The following is a 21,427-nucleotide window of genomic DNA, read 5'->3' as shown; positions in this document are numbered from 1 at the left end:
GAATGTAACAAATGGAATTGGCATACGTCCATCAGCGGAAAAGAGTAGAAAGCCAAGATCACCATTCTTATTAGCAGGTAGAATTCGGACACTCCATGCTAAGGTTATCCTACCTGCCCAAACATTTCAACATTGGAAAATTCAATATTCTCAGAAAGCCTTTCCTGAACTCTCAATTGTATACGGCGCTTATAGGTAACTTTACGTGTCAGCTTGAATGGGCTGCAGGGTAAGCAGACATTTGGTCAAACATCATTGCGTCTCTGAGAATGTTACTGAATGAAATTAACATCTGAATTGGTAGACTGATTAAAGCAGGTTGCCTTCCCTACTGTGAGTGGGTCTCATCCAATCAGTTTGAAGGCCTGAATAGGGCAAAGAAGCTGACCCTCCCTCAAATAAGGGAAACTTTTCCTGCTTGACTGCCTTCAAGCAAGGACATCAGTCTTTTCCTGCCTTTGGACTCGAACTGAAACATCCTCTCTCTTTGGGTCTCAAGCATGCCAACCTTCAGACTAGAACTACTCCATAGGTTCTCCTGGGTCTCCGGCTTGCTGACTTCAGATCCTAGAACTGGTCAGCCTCCGTAATCTCATGAGCCAATTCCTTATAATAAATCTCCTTCTATATATACATACACCCTCTTGGTTCTGTTTCTCCAAAGAACCCTGACAGTGTGGTTCTACATGCTCTGTACAGAAGATTTAAAACATTGCGGAACTAATCATCTCCCCATCTGGAATTCATTAAATTCTCATTTTCTAAAAATTCAACAAAGTCAACTGAACCATGGGCGGCTTGCTAAGGGTTCAGCAGTCACTCCCTTGGAATGATACTTTCTCTGGATAACAAAGCTCCACATATACCTTCTGGCACATTCAGAATGTAATCAGAGGAAATGGAGCCAACTTGCCCTTGACCTTTTAAAGTGACATCTGATTTCTCTTAAACTATCCTAGATGTCTCTAATGCTCTCTAAATAAATAATGATGATAATTAATATCAGCCCCAAAAATCAATGGTTAAAAATTAACCATCTGTATTAAATATTTAGCAAATGTTTATGTACTAAATGTGTTTAGCATTGTAGCAGTCCTGTGTAAAAAGAACCCCAACATGCCACTTCCTATGATTACAAAAACACGATTCTATTTAGAAAATCATCTCCATTAATACATGTACATGTAGCAAAAACAGATAGTAAAAAAAAAAAAAAATTGCATCTTTCCCTTATTATGTGCTCACACTCAACTACACAGTAAACAGGTATAAACCAAAGCCTTTTTTGTGAGTTCAGCCACACGATGGGGCGGGAAAAACATTCCCTGCACTTGTAACCCCATGCCCAGAGCCCGGTTCTGCCACCAGTCACCTTGTGAGCTTGTGAGCATTTCCCTCTACATCTCTCTGGCCTTCAGTTGACTCGTCTCAAAGTGAGGAGATAGACAGATTCCACATGATGACCAAGGTCCCTACGAGAGATAAAATTTCACAGTTTTGAGTCTAACCTATGACATCATTCTTATTCCCAAAATGATTTTTCTACTCCTTTAATTGACAAGTGACAAGAGTAAAGTTGGCAAAATTCCATGTGCACTGCCCTCGAATGAAATGGCACAAGACAAAAATACATTATTTGGGTTTTGGGATAATTTTTCTGTATCCAGAAGTAAGCAACAGGGGGCTTACGTAGAAATATTCACGTAGCAAAGAGCTCCCGGTTAACTGGCTTAAAAGAAAACCTGTCGGCATTCAGGGACTAAAACGGGCAATAGAGGGAAGAGAAGATTTCAAGACAGAAGGAATCAACAGCAGTAAGAGTCAGAGAAAAGAGCCCCAGAAAGCATGCGGTACAGTTTTCTCTCTGATGAGGTCAGTTCCAACTCAGGTCACCGGTAAAATTTCTCTTTGTGGGCTCCCTTCCTTTACCCATTCTCTCCAATGAACGTGGCAGATCACCACAGACAGACTCTAGCTGTACGTTGAGGCTCAAAGTGGAAAACCCGCTAATGAGCCAATAAATGGATCAACTACACCTCTCTACAGCTGCTAAGGCTGCCGCATCGGGCAGCGCTCATTTATAGGGGACAGAAACCGCTCTAGCTATTTGAAGCAGAACGCGACTTAATACAGGGACCTAGGGTTCTATAAAATCATCAGAAGGGTTGGACGATGGCGCTGGGCCTCCAGCAGGAATTCCCACAACGAGATGCCAAACTGGCCCCCACGGGGGCTGCTAGCTGTGCCGCAGTTAGAGATGGGGCTGAAAGTCTGCCCCAGGACACCTCACCTCGCTACGGGGAGCTGTGTCTCCTCTTGCTCCAAGCACGGGGCACCGGCTACAACACTGACATCCCCCACCTTCAGAGCAAGTGATACGGAAACAGTGAGCCAGCCGCAAATACTGCTGGGAGGTTCACACCACAGCCCCCGCCCAGAGGCCAGTAAAGCACCTGAAACACTCCTGCGGCCAACCCCACCATCCCAGGACCCTCCCGGTTGGCAGCAGTACCCAAGCAGCAGAAGGGGGGGCTCTCTGCACTGGCGCCCTCTGAGCCTCAGCGAGCAGGCTCCGAGGGCAAGAATCCAACTCGTGTTCACAGCCAGAGCTGCAAGGGAGGCTGGGAAGGTAACCTATAGCCCTCCAGACTGCAGTGCTGGAAGGTACATTCCAGAAAGGAGCTGGAGTAGATGTTGAGGGCCCGTCCACCGTATCCACCACAGGTGGGATGGAAGGCACCAGTAAAATCCTCCCCAGGATCCTAAAGACAGTCATAAGGCATGCTGGCTAGCAAATCACAGCTGAATTATAACACATGACTTCTCCAACCAATTTCTTACCACGTGTTTATCCAGATGAAGACACGACAATTTAGTGATCAAGATTTTATAGGTGAGCATGTACTACAAAGTCTTAGGTATTGCATATGCTACCTACAATTTTTTTTTCTTCTGTAAGAGAAAGAAGTAACGAAATAGAATGAAATCTGCGGCTTCATTCATTTGCTTAAATATTTACCAGGCTTCTTTAAGAGACTCTTAACTCTAGGAAACAAACTGAGGGTTGCTGGAGGGGAGGGGGGTGGGGGGATGGGGTAACTGGGTGATGGGCATTAAGGAGGGCACTTGATGTGATGACCAACAGGTGTTATATGCAACTGATGAATCACTAAATTCTACCTCTGAAACCAATAAAAAAATAAAATAAAAGTGCATATATTAAAATATATTAAAATGTGCATGAAAAGAATCTGAAAAGCTCTAAAGCAAAATATTAAAAATCGGGTGGCATGGTTGAGGGCGATTCTCATTTTCTTTATGCTTCTTTATGCTAATTATTCTTCTTATGCCTGTTTATTTTTTCCACAGTGTGCATATATTAATGGAATCATTTTTAAGTGTCTAAAAATACAAATGGGAAGTCCTAAGGAACTGGAGGAAGGTGACCACCCACATGACACACGCGGCAGGGAGAGCCCCAGGGCACACCCTGGCCAAGGGGGCCTCTGTTTCTACCCACGCTGGTGCAAAGTCATAGCAAGCCCCTTAGTCTCATGCTGCCAAGTGAAAACAGGAAGTTGGAGTTGACACACAGGCAGGAGGGAAAACCAGAACTCCTCCTCACCTCTTTTCAGGGTCATGTTTTAACAAGTTACTGAAACAAAAAGACTGAAGGAACTTGGAAAGGCTCTTCTGCTGGGAGATGCTCCCATATCTGGTTCTGGTGTCTGTAACTGTGGTGGGTAGAATTCAAAGATGGGCCCCAAGTTTCCCACTTTGGTGCTCATGCCCTGTAGATGCCCCTTCCCTTGAGTGAGTGTGAAGGGATATCATGCCCATGATCGTGATACATTTTACGGAAGAAGCGATTTTGCGGATGTAATTAAGGCCACTGGTCAGTTGCGTTTGAATGAATCAAAAGGCAGATTATGCTGGGTGGGCCTGACTTCATCAGGGGAACCCTTCAGATGAAGGTGAAGTACTGGAGAGGAGCTGCTCTGTTGGCCTCAAGGGAGAAGTAAACTGCCCTGTTGTGGGAGGGCCAATGAGTCGGCAAGAGGGCTCAGAGAGCAGCGTCCAACCAAAGCCCTCAAAGCAATGGGGATTTCAGTCCTACAACCACAAGGAACTGGATTCTGCCAACAGCTAGTAAGGCTGGGGAGAATCCTGAGCCTCAGAGAATATGCAGCTGTGGCCAACACCATGATTTCAGCCGATGAAACACGAGGAGAGGACCTTGCTCGCCTGTCTCTAGACTCCTGACCCACAAAAACTGTACAATAATAAATTTGTGTTGTTCTAAGCCACTAAAAAATTTTTTTTTACCAGGCTCCTACTAGGTGTCAGGCACTGGATAAGCCATGACAATTCCAAGACAAAGAAAAGCCAGTCATGGGAAGCTCATTGGCATTAGCATGAAGCAAGCGCCAGCTTGCTTCCCCTCTCTGCCATGCGCTATGTGACCTCGGACAAGTTCCTTGCCTTTTCTGTGACTCTCTTTATCAAATGGGAATAGTAACACCCACCTAAAAAGGCTGCTTGCGAGTGTTAAATGAGATAATACATATTTGCCCTTACTAGAGTGCTTGGTCCATGTATTAGTCAGCGTCCTCCAAAGAAACATAATCAACAGGGTGTGGGCTGGGTGGGAGCACCTGCTTTATTTCAAGGAATCAGCTCATGTGATTGTGGGGGCTGACAAGTCCAAACTCTGCAGGGTAGGCTGATGGGCCTTCTCTGGAGACCCAGAGAAGAACTGGCACAGCTTGAGCCCAAAGGCCATCTGCTGGCAGAATTCCGTCTTCCGCAGCAGAGGTCAGTCTTTATCCTCTTAAGGCCTTTGCCTGACTGGACAGGCCCACCTGCATTACGGAAGCTATGGAACGTAGTTTGCTTTCCTCAAAGCCTCCTAATTTAAATGTCAATCTCATTTAAAACATACTTTCACGGCAACATCTAGACGTGTTTGACCAAATACTGGTGGCCCAAGCCAAGTTGACACATAAAATTAGCCATCACAGCCCATTAAGGACACTCAGTAAGTGACAGCTGTTACCATCAAGCAGCTTACACCTAGTGGTGAAGACACATCACCACAAAGCAGTGTGGTCAAGACGTTCAGGACACCGGGCGTACAGGAAATAGAGCATGCATGCTGGAGGTACAGGCTCCTAGACAAGAACACTTTTAGGACACAAGGAAGATCAGAGGGATCCAGCTAACCCTCGGCAGACCTGGGCACAGGAGCGTCTCATGAGGACACCTCCCCGGAATCGGGAGGGTCCCCTGGCTGGCTGAGGTGAAGGTGTATATGCAAGGAAGCTAAAGGCAGCAGAGTAAGTATGAGGGGTCACAGTCATTACCAAGAGGGGGCAGGGTCACGGTCAGGAAAATGGGCCAAGCATTAAGCCCGAGGGAAAGTACAGAAACAAGACTGAAAGCTCCCCTATCTGCAGAAAGGAGGGTCAGAAATGGAAGAGACTAAGGAGGGAAGACAGGAGAAGAAAAAAGGCTCAGAACTCAAGCTGCAATGGGCAGAACTGTGCCACAACACCCCCCTCACCCCCACTACATGCATTTATATCTATGGTGAGTCTACTGGAGGAACAGGGGTGATGTAAAGAGCACGCAGAGATGGACAAGTAGAATCACAGGCCACTAGAATCAAATGCTGATGATTGGCCATGGTTGGTACTAAAGAACTTTGATGAGTAAAAGAACTCATTTCTCCAACACAACATGGATGCCCACCATCCAGAAGCCAACAACATTGTCATTGCTATCCTGTGATGCCTTGTATGAAAAAGCCACCTCTTCAGGGGCCTCAACCCCAAACATCTGAGCATCACAGATGTCCTTATCACGAGAGATTTCCCCCAGCCTGGTCCAGCCTCAAAAATGGTTAAGATTCACCTTCAAGTTACAATTTCCAAATGTTTTCTTAGCTGTAAATGGAGTGCTTACCTCAGGTAAGATCCTGTGTGCCCAGGATGTTTTGGTGCCAAAGATTTAACCCAAATCCCCAAAGCCATTCCTCTGTAGTAGAGATTCGAACAGGTTTTGAGTGAGTGACAAACATTCAACAACAAACTGAAACTTGATCATATCAGTATCTCCATCACTGACGGCAAGAGACACAGAGACAGACAGGCTCCATCTTGAAGGGCATGTAGCAAAGACAGTGCATAGCCTCGGGTTTCTCCTGGGGCAATGGGTGCTAAAAATGGTGGGGGGGGGGGGAAGAGTGACAAGTAGCAAAAACCCTTTGGACTTGTTTTCCAAAATGAACGGATAAAAGCCCCAATGACCACTGATGTTAGAAAAGACCAAGGTTAGTTAAACCCAAAGAGAGTCTAATGCAGCCTAGTTTCCTCAAAGTCTCCTATATTTTTTACCCTTCTGCAAATTTAGGTGGTATGTGAATAGTTTAAAGCTGTCTTGTCTTTTCTCTTTAAACTTCCAATTATACCCCCCGCAGCACCAAATGGAGAGGGAATTATAATCAATTTCTTAAGTAAATTCATGTAAAATAAATTTAGACTCAAAGGATCTGAACAACAAAGGCATTTCATTCAACCAGGAAATCAGATTTTGACAGCCAAGGCTTTTTAAAAAATTGAATCTATTTTCCAGAGATTTATTCAAGTGTTCACTGCCACCAGGCACTGTAACAGAACTATAACAAACCCACTGCTCCCCTGTGAGTCATATTTGTCATTTTAGAACACATTAGATGGGTGGTAAGATGGGGTATTATCCTAGGTTGACCACCAAGCAGCTGTAGACCCTGAAAACATCACTTCATCTCTAAGCCTTTGCTTCAGTACTTGTAAAGTGGGGTGCAGTAGTTGATATATTAATGGTCCAATTCCTCACCCCTCTTGTATCCTTACCTTTTGCCAAGTAACTTGATAATCCTCTCCCATGCTGACTCTGAACTCAGCCATGTGACTCTGGTCAATAGAATACAACAGAAATAAAAGTTCCTCAGTGCCAGGTCTACGCCAAGAGACCTTGAGCGTTTCCACTTGCTTTCTTAAGCTTTTGCCATCACCATGGGAAGGACATGCCCGGGCAAGCCCCCTGAAGAGGATGAGGGATGTGTGGAGCAGAGCCAAGTGTCCCAGCCAAGTCTCTCCAGCCAAGTCAAACCCATTCCCACTCCACATGCACAAACACTGCTGAGACGAGCAAAGGACCCAGCTGAGCCATCCGTGAGAATAAAGAAGTCAGAGTGGATTATTATACAGCAAAGGCTGATCAGCACAGGGTTAGTACCACCTGCCCCAGTGACCTTACTAGCATGTTGGGAAGATCAACTGAAATCATACTTATAAAAGCACTGGAAACACTGTAAAGTTGCCTCCCAATGTGGGTAGGGCCATTATTTTCTCTTAATGCATCTTAGGATGCATTCACATACCACCTAAATTTGCAGGTGGACCCTCCATTCTGAACCTGGTTTTCACACCGTGACGACCCAACTCCTATACTAGGTCTCAAACTAACAAAAAGCAGGTGATCTGAAAACTCCCTATCAGCTTGGAAAGAACGACATGCCCTACATTTATTCAACCATTTCAAACTTCTGCTTAAGGTTCCTTGGTGAACTCTGTATTATCAAAGTTCCCAGCCACCTCAAATAGAAAGCTTCCCAAAATACATTTCTATTTTAGCAAATTCTGATCAATAGGTGAGACTTGAATAGCTTGATAGTTTTCTGCCCTTGTATGAATCACTATATAGAAGTGCAAATTAAACCAAATGATGCAGGGTTTATATCAAATGATAAATTGGATTCTGTATTAGTCTGCCTGGGCTGCCATGACAAAATGCCACAGAATGGGGGGCTTAAACAATAGAAATTTATTTTCTCACAGTTCTAGAGGCTAGAAGTCCAAGAATAAGGTGCCCTCAGGGCTGGTTTCTGGTGAGATTTTTCTTCCTGGCTTAGTGACGGCACCTTCTCCCTGTGTCCTCACCTGGTCTCTTCTCTGTGGGTGCATGGAGAGAGGGATCCCTTCTTTTCCTCTTCTTATAAGGACCCCAGCCCTATTCGATTAGGGGCTCACCCTTACAACCTCATTTAACCTTACCTGCCTCCCCCAAAGCCCCATCTCCCAATACAGTCACATCAGGGATTAGGGCTTTAACACCGGAATTGGAAGAACAGGGCAGAAGGTCACAACTCAGTCCAAAACAGATCCCAAAGGAGGACTGACTCAGGCAATACAAGTATATACCAGCCAATCCATATTTTCCTGCCCTCGAGGAGGCAAGTCACTCACTCTAATGAATTTTTTAAAACATACATTTATTTACCAGATACACACTACATATCTATCTGTGCCAAGCACTGTGTAAGGTGCAGGGGACACAATGGTGTACAAATCAGACATGGTCCCACCCTCTCAGATCTTATGGTCTGACGGGACTGCTCACCACTCGAGTACTGAATGAGGAAGGAGAGGTGGAACTGGAAAGATGATGGGATAATAACCTCACAAAGACAGATCTTTCAAATCCAAAACACATTCCTCATTTCACTCTGTCCATGCCCTTTCACGTAGTCCTCCCAAATTACTCACCAGAATAGCCACCCCAGTCTACATTCTCACCAGCAGGACACAAAGAGTTCCCCACACTGAGGTCAATACTTGATATTTTCCAACTTTACAGTTTTTGACAGTTGCATGGATATCTTGGTTTAATTTGCATGTCTCTGATTGCTAATGAGATTGAGCATCTCTCCATACGCTTACAAACATTAGCTCTCCCCTCTGTGAACTCCTTATTTATTCCCTTTGCCCATATTTCTATTGGTTTCCTGCCTTCTTCTTGTTGATTTACAGGTGCTCCTTAAATACTCTAGAAACTAACCATTCTTTGGTTGTGTGTCTTAAAAATATCGTCTCCCTGGGGTGCCTGGGTGGCTCAGTCACTTAAGAGTCTGACTCTTGATTTTGGCTCAGGTCATGATCTCAGGGTCCTGGGATGGAGCCCCATGTGGGGCTCCCAGCTCAGCAGGGAGTCTGCTTGTCTCCCTCTACCTCTGCCCCTCCCCCCACTCATATGTGCGCTCACACGTACTCTCTCTCTCTCAAATAAATAAATAAATCTTTTTAAAAAATTATCTCCCAATCTATTAACAGGGGCTCTGGTGCTGGAGCAGATACTTGTTGCCCATCCCTGAGCGGGGATTACACATGCCTGACCCATTGATAACAAGCTTGGCCACATGACTTCTTTTGGCCAATAAAATGTGAGCAGAAGTGACAAGCAACCTTTCCAAGCAAAAGTTTTAAGACTCATTGCATGAAACCACTATGTACTTTACTCTCAGAGAGGGGCTGCCTTTTTGGCCTGGATCCTGGAATGAAGAGACCCACACTGCAGACCCACAACCAGCAGAGATAAACCTTGGTTACCGTAAGCCACGAGGTTGGTTCTTTGATTTTGGTGTTGGTTGTCACGGTCAAAGAGCTGAACAATTCAAAGACTGACACCAGCAGTGAGGTGCTACCATAATAATACCCCAAATACATGCATGGGTCTTTGGACAGAGTGACAGGTGGCAAGAAAACTGCCAGGAAAGGCTTTTTATGCAGTGGTAAGGCATTTGATAAAACGATCACCTATGATAACCTAGAAGGCTGAGAGTGTAACTAATGAATTTGTGGCTTTAGCAAAGTGGGAAAGCAGAATACTGGTAACACTGGATATTCACTAATGGCTGTTTTTGACAAGGCACCATAAGAAAGAAATAAGCTCATAAGAGAAATGGCCATTTTACAAGCAGGATTGAAAGAGCATTTGGAGAGGCCATAAATTCCAGGATTTGCAGGTTAGAAAATGGAACTGTTTCTCATCTCCAACTGGTAAGAGGTAAAACTGAGAAGGCCTTGAGCTACAGAGCCCAGTTAAGACTCATACTTGGGGCAAAGATGAAATCAAGTAGCCTGGGCAGCCCACTGTTACAACTCTAATGGGGTACAAATGGGGAGAGGAGATCAAGCATTGTAGTGAACGAACTCTTCACCCATCAGAGAAAGGAGTCATCCATGATGCCTACAACTAATAATTCCATAAATAGCAACATAAGCACATTATTTTTAAAAGGTGTAACTGTTTTCTATTGCTGTGTAACAAATACCACAAACAGTTGCTCGAAACAACACACACGTACTATCTCATAACTTCTATGGTTCAGGAATCTTGGCATGGGTTAGCTGGGTCCTCTGCTCAGAGTCACATTGGGCTAAACCAAGAAGATAGCCAGGACTGTGATCCCATTTCAGGCTTGGGATTTTCTCCCAAATTCACTGGCTGTTGTCAGAATTCAGTTTACTTGTGGTTGAAGGACAGAGACTCTCAGCTCCCAGAGACTGTCCCCTGTAGATTTCAGATGCACTCATCACACACACACACACAGATAACTATGTGAAGACATGACATGATAATGAGCTTGACTGTAGTAGTCATTTCGCTGTGTCTCTGTAGAATAAATCATCACGTTGTATACCTTAGATATACAGAAAAATATATAAATAAGAAAGAAAGCAAAACAGATAGTATGGTTAAACTACAATACATGGGAAGGTTTATCATTGGACACAGAGTGTTTACTGATATTGACGAAAGGCAAAATTCACAATGAACATGTCCACCTTTGCTACACAGCCAACCACACTAGAGCTTCAGAGCCGAAAACAACAACCCTTTCTTTAGTGCACTATTCTGCGGGTTGGCAATTTGGGTTGGGCTCAACTGGGCAGCTCTGCTGAGGGTCTCAGCTGAGCTCGCTCAGGATTTGTGATCAGCTGTTGCGCTCTGCAGCTGGGGTTGACTGACTGCAAGCAGGACTGACAGGGGCAACAACAGAAACTGAGCCACGGGTATCTCCTCAACCGGCAGGCTGGCCTGGGGCTTGTCTCTGTGGCAGTGGCCACACGGGTTCCCCGAGCAGCACAAGAACAAGCCCCAGTGAACAGGTGCTTTTCAGGCTGTGCTTCTGCCGTGCTGGTAAACAACAGTATCAAAATAAGCCAGACCAGAGCTGTCAGAATATAAGAAGAAACAAAGAACACAACCATAGCTTTATCTTCAGCCCTCAATCTTTATATAGATATGAAGCAGATGAAGAATTAGGATTCAGATAATATAATGAATAAAGTCTGTAAGTATCAAATTTTTGTTTTCTATAGAAAATATGCATTCTGGGGCGCCTGGGTGGCTCAGTCGTTAAGCGTCTGCCTTCGGCTCAGGTCATGATCCCAGGATCCTGGGATCGAGCCCCGCATTGGGCTTCCTGCTCTGCAGGAGGCCTGCTTCTCCCTCTCCCACTCCCACTGCTTGTATTCCCTCTCTTGCTGTGTCTCTCTCTGTCAAATAAATAAATAAAATCTTTAAAAAGAAAAGAAAATATGCATTCTTTCTCAATGTCTTTGGAACATTTACAAAAATCAGTCATACTGTTAGGCCATAAAAGAACATCTCAGTAAATCAAAAAAAAAAAAGAAAGGAAAAGAAATTGTACAGGCAATATTTTCTGGCCAAATGCAATAAAACTAAAATTTAAAGAAACTACAAACAAGAAAATTCAAACCACAAAGAAATTAAAATGCTTCCCAAGATAACCTGTGGGATGTATAATTACAGACTATTTGGAAAATTTTAAGAAATGACAAAAGTATATATCAACAATTATGGAATGCTTCCTATTAGGGATCAGCAAACGTTTTCTGAAAAGCACCTCACAGTAAATATTGCAGGCTTGGTGGGCCATAGATCTCTATTGCCACTGATCAGTTCTGCCATGATAATGTGAAAGCAGCCATACACAACAGAAAAGACTGGCTGGGCAGGTGTTCCAATAAAACTTTATTTATAGAAACAGACAGCAGGCTGAATTTGATCCATAGCCTGAATTGGATCTTGCCAATTCTTGCTTTATATTAATTAAATGTTAAGCACCTAAAGAGAAATTCCTAACTTTACATGTTTTTATTGCTAAATAAGAAGAAACAGAAATCAATGAAATAAGTAATGTACTCTAGAAGCTAGAAAAACATCAACAACAGTGAAACAGAGGGAGCAAGAATAAAAATATAATGAAGCCAAAAACAGAAAATAATGAAAGAGAAGGCAGGAAAAATAACAGCATCAATAAACAAATCCAATATTTGAAAAGACCAATAAAATAAACCCCAAACAATGCTAATCAAGAGAAATGAGGGGGAAAAAACCCACCAATATCCATTACTGAAAATTAGAAAGGAATCAGAGCCACAGATGTAGAAAAAAAATTTTTTTTAATTATAAGCAAATACTATCAACAACTAGATGATAATAAATGTTTAACTCTCAATGAAATGGCTAATTATCTAGACATATTCTATTTACTAAAATTGACTCTTACAGGGGCAGCAAATCTGAATAGATCAATAATAAGAAAATGGCCAATGTTTACCCAGCATTGGCTAGTGTCAAGGGCTCTTTGGGTAAATGCTTTCCTGGTATTGTCTCCATTCACCGGCCCAGCAACCTGGTGATGTAGGTCCTGTTACGCATGTTTCTTCAGGTAAAGACAGAGAAGTTCAAAAAGGTTAAGAAGCTCCTCACACTCTAGTAACTGCAATTGGCACACTCTGATCTGGGCAGTCCATTATTCCACACTACAGAAGAAAATGAATAATATGCCAAAGAACAGCCCCTAAGGAGACAGGAGGGCACCAGGGCCTCCTCAGTGAGAGGCTTCAAACTCTTGAGCAACTCATCATTTCTACAGAATTTCAATTGTCTGGGAAAAACGAAGAGAAAAAAAAAAAAAGTGTTCCATTCTATTTTAAGAAGCCTGAACCACCTAAAATCAAAATGTGACAAAGTTAACTACTAACTAAATCTCACAAGGATAGATGCAAAAATCTTATTATATCAAGTCTAGAAATACAGTAAAATAATAATGTGCTCTTGAACATATACGGTTTATCATAGAAATGTAGAGATGGCTCCCAGTGAGAATTAAATTCTGGACATAACACATTATATTAACAGGTCAAGGGAGGGAAATGATTCTTCTCAATGGATGCAAAATTTAATCTCCTTTCTGACTGTTTAAAAATTTAGAAAAATGGGGGCGTCTGGGTGGCTCAGTCAGTTAAGCACTGGACTCTTGGTTTCAGCTCAGGTCATGATCTCCGAGTCGTGAGATCAATCGAGTCCCACATCAGGTCCGCTTGAGAGTCTCTCCTTTTCCCTCTGCCCCTCCTCTTTCTCTCTCTCAAAAAACAAAAACAAAAAAAAAACTTAGAAAGACAGGAATAGACCAATATAACATGTTAGATGTTTTCTTTTTTGTTGTTTTTTAAGATTTTACTTATTTATTTGAGACAGAGAACAAGTGAGAGAGAGAGAGAGAGAGAGAGAGCACGAGTGGGGGAGGGGCAGAGGAGAGGGAGAAGCAGGCCCCCCACTGAGCAGGGAGCCCAACAAGGGGCTTGATCCCAGGACCCCAAGATCATGACCTGAGCCAAAGGTAGACTTTAACTGACTGAGCCACCCAAGTGCCCCATGATATTTTCTTGATGTCAACAGTAAGCATGGTGTTTACTGCTAAAATACTAGAGTAGCATTTCTCAAACTGCCTTATAGAACCAGCTTCAAAGAGAGAAATTCTTATTCTACTATTGAAAGAATTCCACATTTCAGTAAACACAGAAAATAATACATGTCGTATCCCCATTCTGGAGATTCAAAATATACTTCACTGTATTAAATCTAGAAGAACAGCAAAAATAGCAAATAAATTCTGAAAAAAAAAAATACAAAAGCACATTATAAATATTCAGTATTAAAATATTGTGGTAATAGTAACTGAAAGAACAGGCATTAAAAAAAAAAACCTTCCCAAAAAGAGTAAATAGAGGATGATGGCATATGACAAATATGCCATTTTAAAACAAGAAGCAAAGATCAGATTATTCAATAAAAGATATTCAAACTAGAAAAAATATATATCAGACCTCAAGCTAATATTTTACAAAAATATAAATGCCTGATGGCTTAGTTATACATCAAAAATGAAATCATAAAGATTGCTTAAGGAAACATAGATGGACTTCAAGTGTGAACATGGCTATTTAAGTGTATGCATCCCTCCTTGCCCCCTATGATACAAACAACAAGAGCATTGCCAACACAACACAGGAATTTCATTCCCAGTGAGACTTGGGAGTAAAGTATCATTGGTGGACTTGAAGATCTATGTAAAGACTGAGAAATGCAGTTGAAATTGAGCAGAAGCCACGTGGAAGGAAGTTAAAAAAAAAAAACAGAGGGAGCATGGAGCGGACTCGGAGCTGCCAGAGCCCAGAAATGCCACTGAATGCCCCTCCTGAAGATGAAAGGCTGTCACTTTGTTAGTAACAGGCATGCCCCTACGTAAGGCAGTGAGTGTGAATGATGGGCAGGGGCAGAGCCAGGGGCAAAAGCCCGCCTTGATCCTGTTTGACTGAAAGAAACAGAGCAGAAGAGCCTTCATTAAGAATCACACCAGAAGTGGACACCTGGTTGGCTTAGTAAGTTAAGCATCTGCCTTTGGCTCAGGTCATGATCCCAGGGGTCCTAGGATGGAGTCCTGCGTTAGGCTCCTTGCTCAGCTGGGAGCCTGCTTCTCCCTCCTGCTCCTTCTGCTCATGTGTGCCAAAATAACTAAAATCTTCTTAAAAGAATCACACTAAAACCATATTTGCAAGAAGCAGCCTGCCTCTGGAAAGCTATATTAGTCCCAATATACACTGGCCCCAAACTGGAAACCGCTTACAGACTGACTAAGGAGAATATGATCATTCAGTGATCAGTGATAAAAAGGGAATTAGCACAGCATTAATACAAAGATGAGCTAGGAAATACTGGTGGACAGAGCAACAAAATATATCAAAGATGAAGAACACTCACCAGAAAAATGTTGCCACAGAGCAGATAAAAATTTTAACTAAGTATTTCACCGTGAATTTTAAAATATTCAGTGTGGCTGTTATCTCTATAAAGGACAATCAGAAACATGGGAACATAGGAAAAATAAAATTTTTATCAGAAAGAAATAAAACATGAGCTGCTATACTCCAAGAAAGAATAAATGAATAAATATTAGAAGGAGCAAAAATGAGTCTAGAAACTCTGGAAGCTCACTAAGAAGCAGAGAGAACAATAATGAGAAATATGAGCATTATAAAACAAGATTAAAGAAAGGATTTTTTTTTCTTAGAGAGAAAATGATAGATCTGGAAGACAGGTAAAGGAGATTCAACTCCTACATCATTGGAATCCCTGAAGAAACACAAAGCAATGTAACAAAGCAAATATTTAATGACACAATTCATGAAATTTTTCTTGAAATAAAAAAAAGAATGCTATCTGGACAATTGAAAGATTATACTGTATATCAGACAAAAAGTTGACCTAGAATGGTTAACGCCAAGACTTAATCACAGTAAAGTTTCTGGATTTTAAAAAAAGAAAAAAATTTCTAGGCAAAGAACTCAATCTGGCTTTGGATTTATCCACCATTAATCACCAAAAGATAAGCAGCATCTTAGAGGTACTGATGGGAAAAGTATGACCTGTCCTTCAAGTATAAAGCGTGCTTTTTTCTTTAACTGCAAGAAATTAGGGAGCATTGTTATCATGAGTCCTTCTTGAGAAAGCTATAAGAAAACAAACTTCAGCCAACCAGAAGATGATTAGGAAAACCACAGGGAAAGAACCTAGTAGTGAGCACCAGATCTGTCTGATTGAAAAATAAGACCAAAACAAACGTGTGAACCAGTTTCACAGAGCAGAAGTAAATGCCACAGGCCATGACAATGTAGAAATGATGTAAAAACAAAACTGGGCAGAAGAAGGGAATAAGAAGGTGAAAGGCAGAGTAAGTTTGTCAATTGCCTCATTTATAAGAACTGAAAAGCAACAAGTCGTTAACAGCTGACAAATCACGTAGTAGACGTATAAATACATCTATCTTACAAGGATGCATGCTAAAACAGATGGGTATTATTGACTAAAACTGGGTGTATGGGAGGGAAGCACACAGTGATTTTATCGTTGCTCTGTTGAGCGGAACATACTGTGTAAAAAATAGAGGACCCAGGGTGTTAATTTTAAATGAAATTATAGAAGCAACCATTAGAATAATAATGCAAACCTTCCTAAACTTCAGAAGGATTTTCAAAGACAATAGACCACCTGGTAGATGACTTTATATAAAAGCATAAAAATTAAAATCGTAATGTAAAATAATACGAAAAACTAAAAATCGATGCCATCTACCATTAATAGAGGTAAATGAGCTCAACTCATCTATGATGGAAGGATGGGAGAAGGAAGGGAATGAGAGAAGAGACTGGGGGCCATGGGCACCTGGGTGGCTCAGTTGGTTAAGCAACTGCCTTCAGCTCAGGTCATGATCCTGGAGTCCCGGGATCGAGTCCCGCATCGGGCTCCCTGTCAGCGAGGAGCCTGCTTCTCCCTCTGACCCTCCCCCCTCTCATGTACTCTCTCTCATTCTCGCTCTCTCAAATAAATAAATAAATCTTTAAAAAAAAAGAGAGAGAGAGAGACTGGGGGCCAAAGCAAACCCAACTGCAAGCTACACACAACAGCCACTCCCAAACCAACATATTTCATAGACGTCTCAGTCTTTATGAATAAAAGGTTTTCAAAACTCAACCACAAACAAAAAAAGAGCAAGGGTTATGATCCTAACATCACTCAAGATAGACTACAGGCCACAAAGCATTAACAAAAAAGACAAAAATGGGCACTCTATGAAGTTAAATGATATAATCTCATAATAAAGATAACAGCTCGGAATTTCTGTGCACCTCCCTCTGTCCTTGAACATAAAGTAGACAAAAAATAAATTATAGATGACGATGACCTAAGTAGTATAATTAATAAGTAGGTCTGTTTTATATGTACAGAAATACACCCATGCATACATTCACACACACCCTAAAAACAAAGAAAATACCTTCAGTTCAAGTGCCCATGAAAGTTTCAGAAAAACTGGACTCGGTGAGGCACCAAAAAGAAAATCCCCAGAAAGACAGGGCAGAACACTTCCTATATCACAATGCAATAAAACTAAAAACTGAAAATCAAATTAGAACACAAAAGTCCTATCCACCTGGGACAGAGAGAAATGCTCTTACACTTTCCTTGAGGTAAAGAAAATGGACAAATAAATACATAATTTCTAGAAACTGTCATGAAATGGTCACAGTAAGAATCCAAAGGAGAGCGCTAAGAAAAGCTCAGCAGAAAACACTTCAGTTCTATTGACTAAAAAGAGAAGAAAAACAAAGAATGAACATAAAATGAATGAAGAACCCCACTGAAAACGTTGGGAGGACACAAAGGAAAGCCACATAAAGTATTATTAAAGAAAAACGCAGGACTTAATAAGTTAGAAGGAAGAAAAACAGTAGAAAAAATAAATCTGAAGGCAAGTTTTGCCCAGACAAGAATTTCTTTCGACTGAGTGACTTTTTATTGGATTTCAATGCCCACTCCATGTTAAATGGCCACAAGGCGCGTGGGGGGTGGGGAGAGAATTCTGCACAGAGGGACAGGGCCGTTTAGGGAAGTAAAGAGCCAGGTGGGCCAGGGGGACAAAAGGAGGACTGAACTGCTCTGTGTAATAAAGTGAGGGGGCGGGGCTTGGCGAGGACCCTCAGAGGAGGGGTGAGGGTCTTGAAGAGGATAGCAAGCAGGAAATATGAGAAGTGGAGGGAGACAGAGAGACGGAAAGAGATGGAGACAGAGACAGAGAGACAGACAAAGAGCCAGAGCAAATGTAACATAATCAGGGGACCGGGCAAGTTCAAGCCTTGGGTATTTCCACCATCTGTGACTCCCAGCCACTTGGCTGACCTCTTGCCCCTTACACGTGGAGCCCACGCCCACCTGAAAACGTCTCTAAGTGTCCCTCCAACTTGATGGATACTTTGGGCATAGAATTCTACTGTCATTCTTTTTTTTTTTTTAAAGATTTTATTTATTTATTTGAGAGAGAGAGAGAGAGCACAAGAGGGGGGAGCGGGAGAGGGAGAAGCAGACTCCCTGCTGAGCAGGGAGCCCGATGCGGGACTCAATCCCGGGACTCCAGGATCATGACCTGAGCCGAAGGCAGTTGCTTAACCAACTGAGCCACCCAGGCGCCCTCTACTGTCATTCTTGTACGAAGTCACATTCCCCCAGGATTTTCAAGGTACTGCCCTATTTGTCTTCATATCCTGCGTTGAGCACTTAAAAAAAAAAAAAAAAGGCAGATCAATATGTACTAAAGTGGATAGTTCTCCAAGGCATAATGCTGAATGAAAACTACAAGTCTCGGAGTAATTTATAAGGTGTGATACCTTTTATATCAGGAGAATCTGGAAAGGGACCTCCTGCTAGCTCCCCGGGGACCAGGGGAGGGGGGCAGGGGAGGGGCGCTGGAATTGCGAGCCTCTAGTCACGGTCACGACAGGCATTAGTCTGTGCATTGCCTGTGTATTTTCCGGTTTATCTTACAAATATAATTTCCTCACAGATCCAAAAGAAGTTTGAACAAAAATAAGAAAATAATGTTCTAGAGCTCTTAAAACCCACACTAATCCAAACGACGTTTGGACAAAAATTTCTTCTCATCAAGAGATCAATAAGTACACAATTCTATGTTCTCACATCTGACCACTTTTATCACTTTTTCATTTAACTTTTTAACACAGCAGGAATTTATTCAGTCGTATGGTAGGACTTGATGTCCTACAATGGTATTTTTTCCCATTTCCTTACCAAGGGTTCCCACACCAGCACTGAATAGTCTTTCCTTCGTAGGGGTGTGTATCAAGTTGAAAAACACGTAGTATAGAAGTCAGGTTTCCTAATCCCCAACCTGGTGCTCATTCCCCTACATCACTGAGTAGTTTTTAGATTACTTTTGTTTTCGACATTGTCTGTTGCTCAATTTTTTAAAATATGCCTGACAGGGGCACCTGGGTGGCTCAGTTGGTTAAGCGACTGCCTTCGGCTCGGGTCATGATCCTGGAGTCCCGGGATCGAGTCCCACGTCGGGCTCCCTGCTCAGCGGGGAGTCTGCTTCTCCCTCTGACCCTCTTCTCTCTCATGCTCTCTCTCATTCTCTCTCTCTCAAATAAATAAATAAAATCTTTAAAAAAAAAATATGCCTGACACACAATGTTACATGAATTTCAGGTATAAAACACAGTGATTCGACAACTCTGTATGTTACCCTGTGCTCCTAAGTGTAGCCACCATCTGTCACCACACAGCGCTTTCCCACTACTATTGACTGATATTCCCTTTGCTGTACTTTCCATCCCCGTGCCTTTCTCTCAAGTTTTAAAACATTTCATATTTCTAACACACTATTTTACTCTTGTATCTGACTAGTCGGATTTTTGCCCTCTGTTATAGGGGGATATCTTCCCAGGATATGGACAAGGCGTGCAGAGAAACACTTGGGTTCATTCATTTATTCATTCAGCAAGTATTTCTTGATCCCTGACCATGTTCCAAGTACTCTTCCCAACGCTGGGGATATGGGGGGATGAGGGAAAGGAGTTGCCTCTTAGCTTTTTATATAATAATAAATTATAAAATTATTTTGAGCTCTGTAGCCTTTCCCTTAGTCTTTGCCATGCAATTATTCACTCCAGCCACCCCATGGCCTCGATGCCTTTGAGTAGCAGCTCCTTGGTTTGGGATGATTGGTAGTTCTGACACTCAGTGACTTTCCATCTGTCCCCTCACTTCCTCAATTAGCTCCTTTTACCCAGAACCAACAAAGACCAAAGCCTGCCCTGCTCCATGATGGGAACATATTTCATTTTGTCCAAGTGAGGCAACAGGGTGGTGGCATTAAGCTACTCCCCTTCTCCTACCTCTACCTTCACTAAAAACAAGGGAGTATTAAGACCTCTTGTGCACTTTCCAAAGAAGTCTTCTCTGCAGCATAGATAACAGTACAAGGGGCACTTTGAAACCTTTTCCAGTTAGTTATGATTTATTATACAAGCGTCAGGCCTCCCATGGAACTCTCTGCAGTGTTCTGGATCTATAAACCAAAGAATAGATATTACATCCAACCACAGGAATCATCTTTTCATCTGTGGTGAGCGTAGATGGAAAACGTTCTGCATTTAATAAGCCATTTAGACGTAATAAGTAGCCAAAGCAAGGAGGAGGCATTCTCCACTGCGGGTTAACTCTTCTTTGGGTGAACTGAACTCAATGGAAATTGAAACGATAGGGTATTTTGTGTTTGGATCCCATTAGCATGGGAGCGCCTGGCTGGCTCAGTAGATCATGTGACTCTTGATCTCAGGGTCATGAGTTCAGGCACCATGTTGGGTGCAGAGAATACTAAATGTGAATGAATGAATGAATGATTAGCATGAAGAGTTGTATGTAGCCATTACACTTCTTTGTGCAAGCAGGTTATCATTTCCTTAGGACTCTGCGTATATGAATTACTGGCTTACTAACAGACAATGGCTGCCATAAAGTGCAGATTTTCTTTTTTTTTTAACATTTTATTTATTTATTGTAGAGAGAGAGAGAGCATGAGCAGGGGGAGGGGCAGAAGGAGAGGGAGAGAATCCCAAATCGACTCTGTGCTGAGCATGGAGACCGACCAGTGTGGGGCTCGATCCCAGGACCCTGAGATCACCACCTGAGCCGAAATCAAGAGTCCGACGCTTCACTGACTGAGCCACCCACGTGCCCTGGTGCACATTTTCTTAATAAAGATAATGACTTTGCACTGAAGCTGTCCCCTGGAAGAGAGTCTCCCAAGCGGGGTGCCATGGTTCAGTGGCATCTGGCAAATAGGTTAAAGGTGGTTGTGGGGTTGCACACCTTCAGACCCAGAATAGCCAGAGCCCAGACCTCCACCCGGGCCATGGGCAGCTGCCTCCACTTACTTCATTTATGCTGTCATTTTCTGCACATGCCACAATGTGGAAAAAGGTAACAAAGTACAGTATAACATAAGCCAAGGAAATTACCTTGTCAATTTTATAGAAAACAGAAATGCTGCTAAGCAAATTGTCCAAGCTTGAGACATTCTCAATATGCAATCAGATTTCCTATTTTCCTCCTTGCAGTAGGTATGCTAATAAAAGTCTCCTGCCTTAGATCGTTCAGGGCCTGGAGGTGCAGTGAAAGACCTGCCCCCCATTCAAGAGACAATCTTCCCACCAATCCTCCCTGCTTCCACAGAGAAAGTTCTTCCTTCATTCCGGAAAATGTTTCCCACTCACTCCAAGCACAGATTCCCAACAGCAGATGTCCCTTGCCTACAGACCCCACCCCTGTCCTTGTGGACTGGTCTGCAGTGGGCACCTAACCCAGGACAGACAGA

The 21,427-nt window shown here is 42.7% G+C and overlaps 1 protein-coding gene across 1 annotated transcript in view; it reads right to left on the bottom strand.

Annotated features, from left to right (window-relative positions):
- Window positions 1-1,286: 1,286 nt before the first annotated feature.
- ATPSCKMT (ATP synthase c subunit lysine N-methyltransferase) overlaps window positions 1,287-21,427 on the bottom strand; it is a 130,330-nt gene continuing 110,189 nt past the window's right edge. The window contains exon 5 of the mRNA XM_064596866.1: window positions 1,287-1,472. Within this exon, the coding sequence (XP_064452936.1) occupies window positions 1,398-1,472 (75 nt within the window). The 3' untranslated portion in view covers window positions 1,287-1,397. The remainder of the gene's footprint in view (window positions 1,473-21,427) is intronic.

This window comes from Mirounga angustirostris, unplaced genomic scaffold (assembly GCF_029215605.1).
Source record: "Mirounga angustirostris isolate CCGP_5_RB_7025 unplaced genomic scaffold, mMirAng1.0.hap1 SCAF_7, whole genome shotgun sequence".
Classification (NCBI taxonomy): Eukaryota; Metazoa; Chordata; class Mammalia; order Carnivora; family Phocidae; genus Mirounga; species Mirounga angustirostris.
The sequence above is the reverse complement of the archived record's forward strand: the minus strand, read 5'-3'. Positions and strand labels throughout refer to the sequence as shown.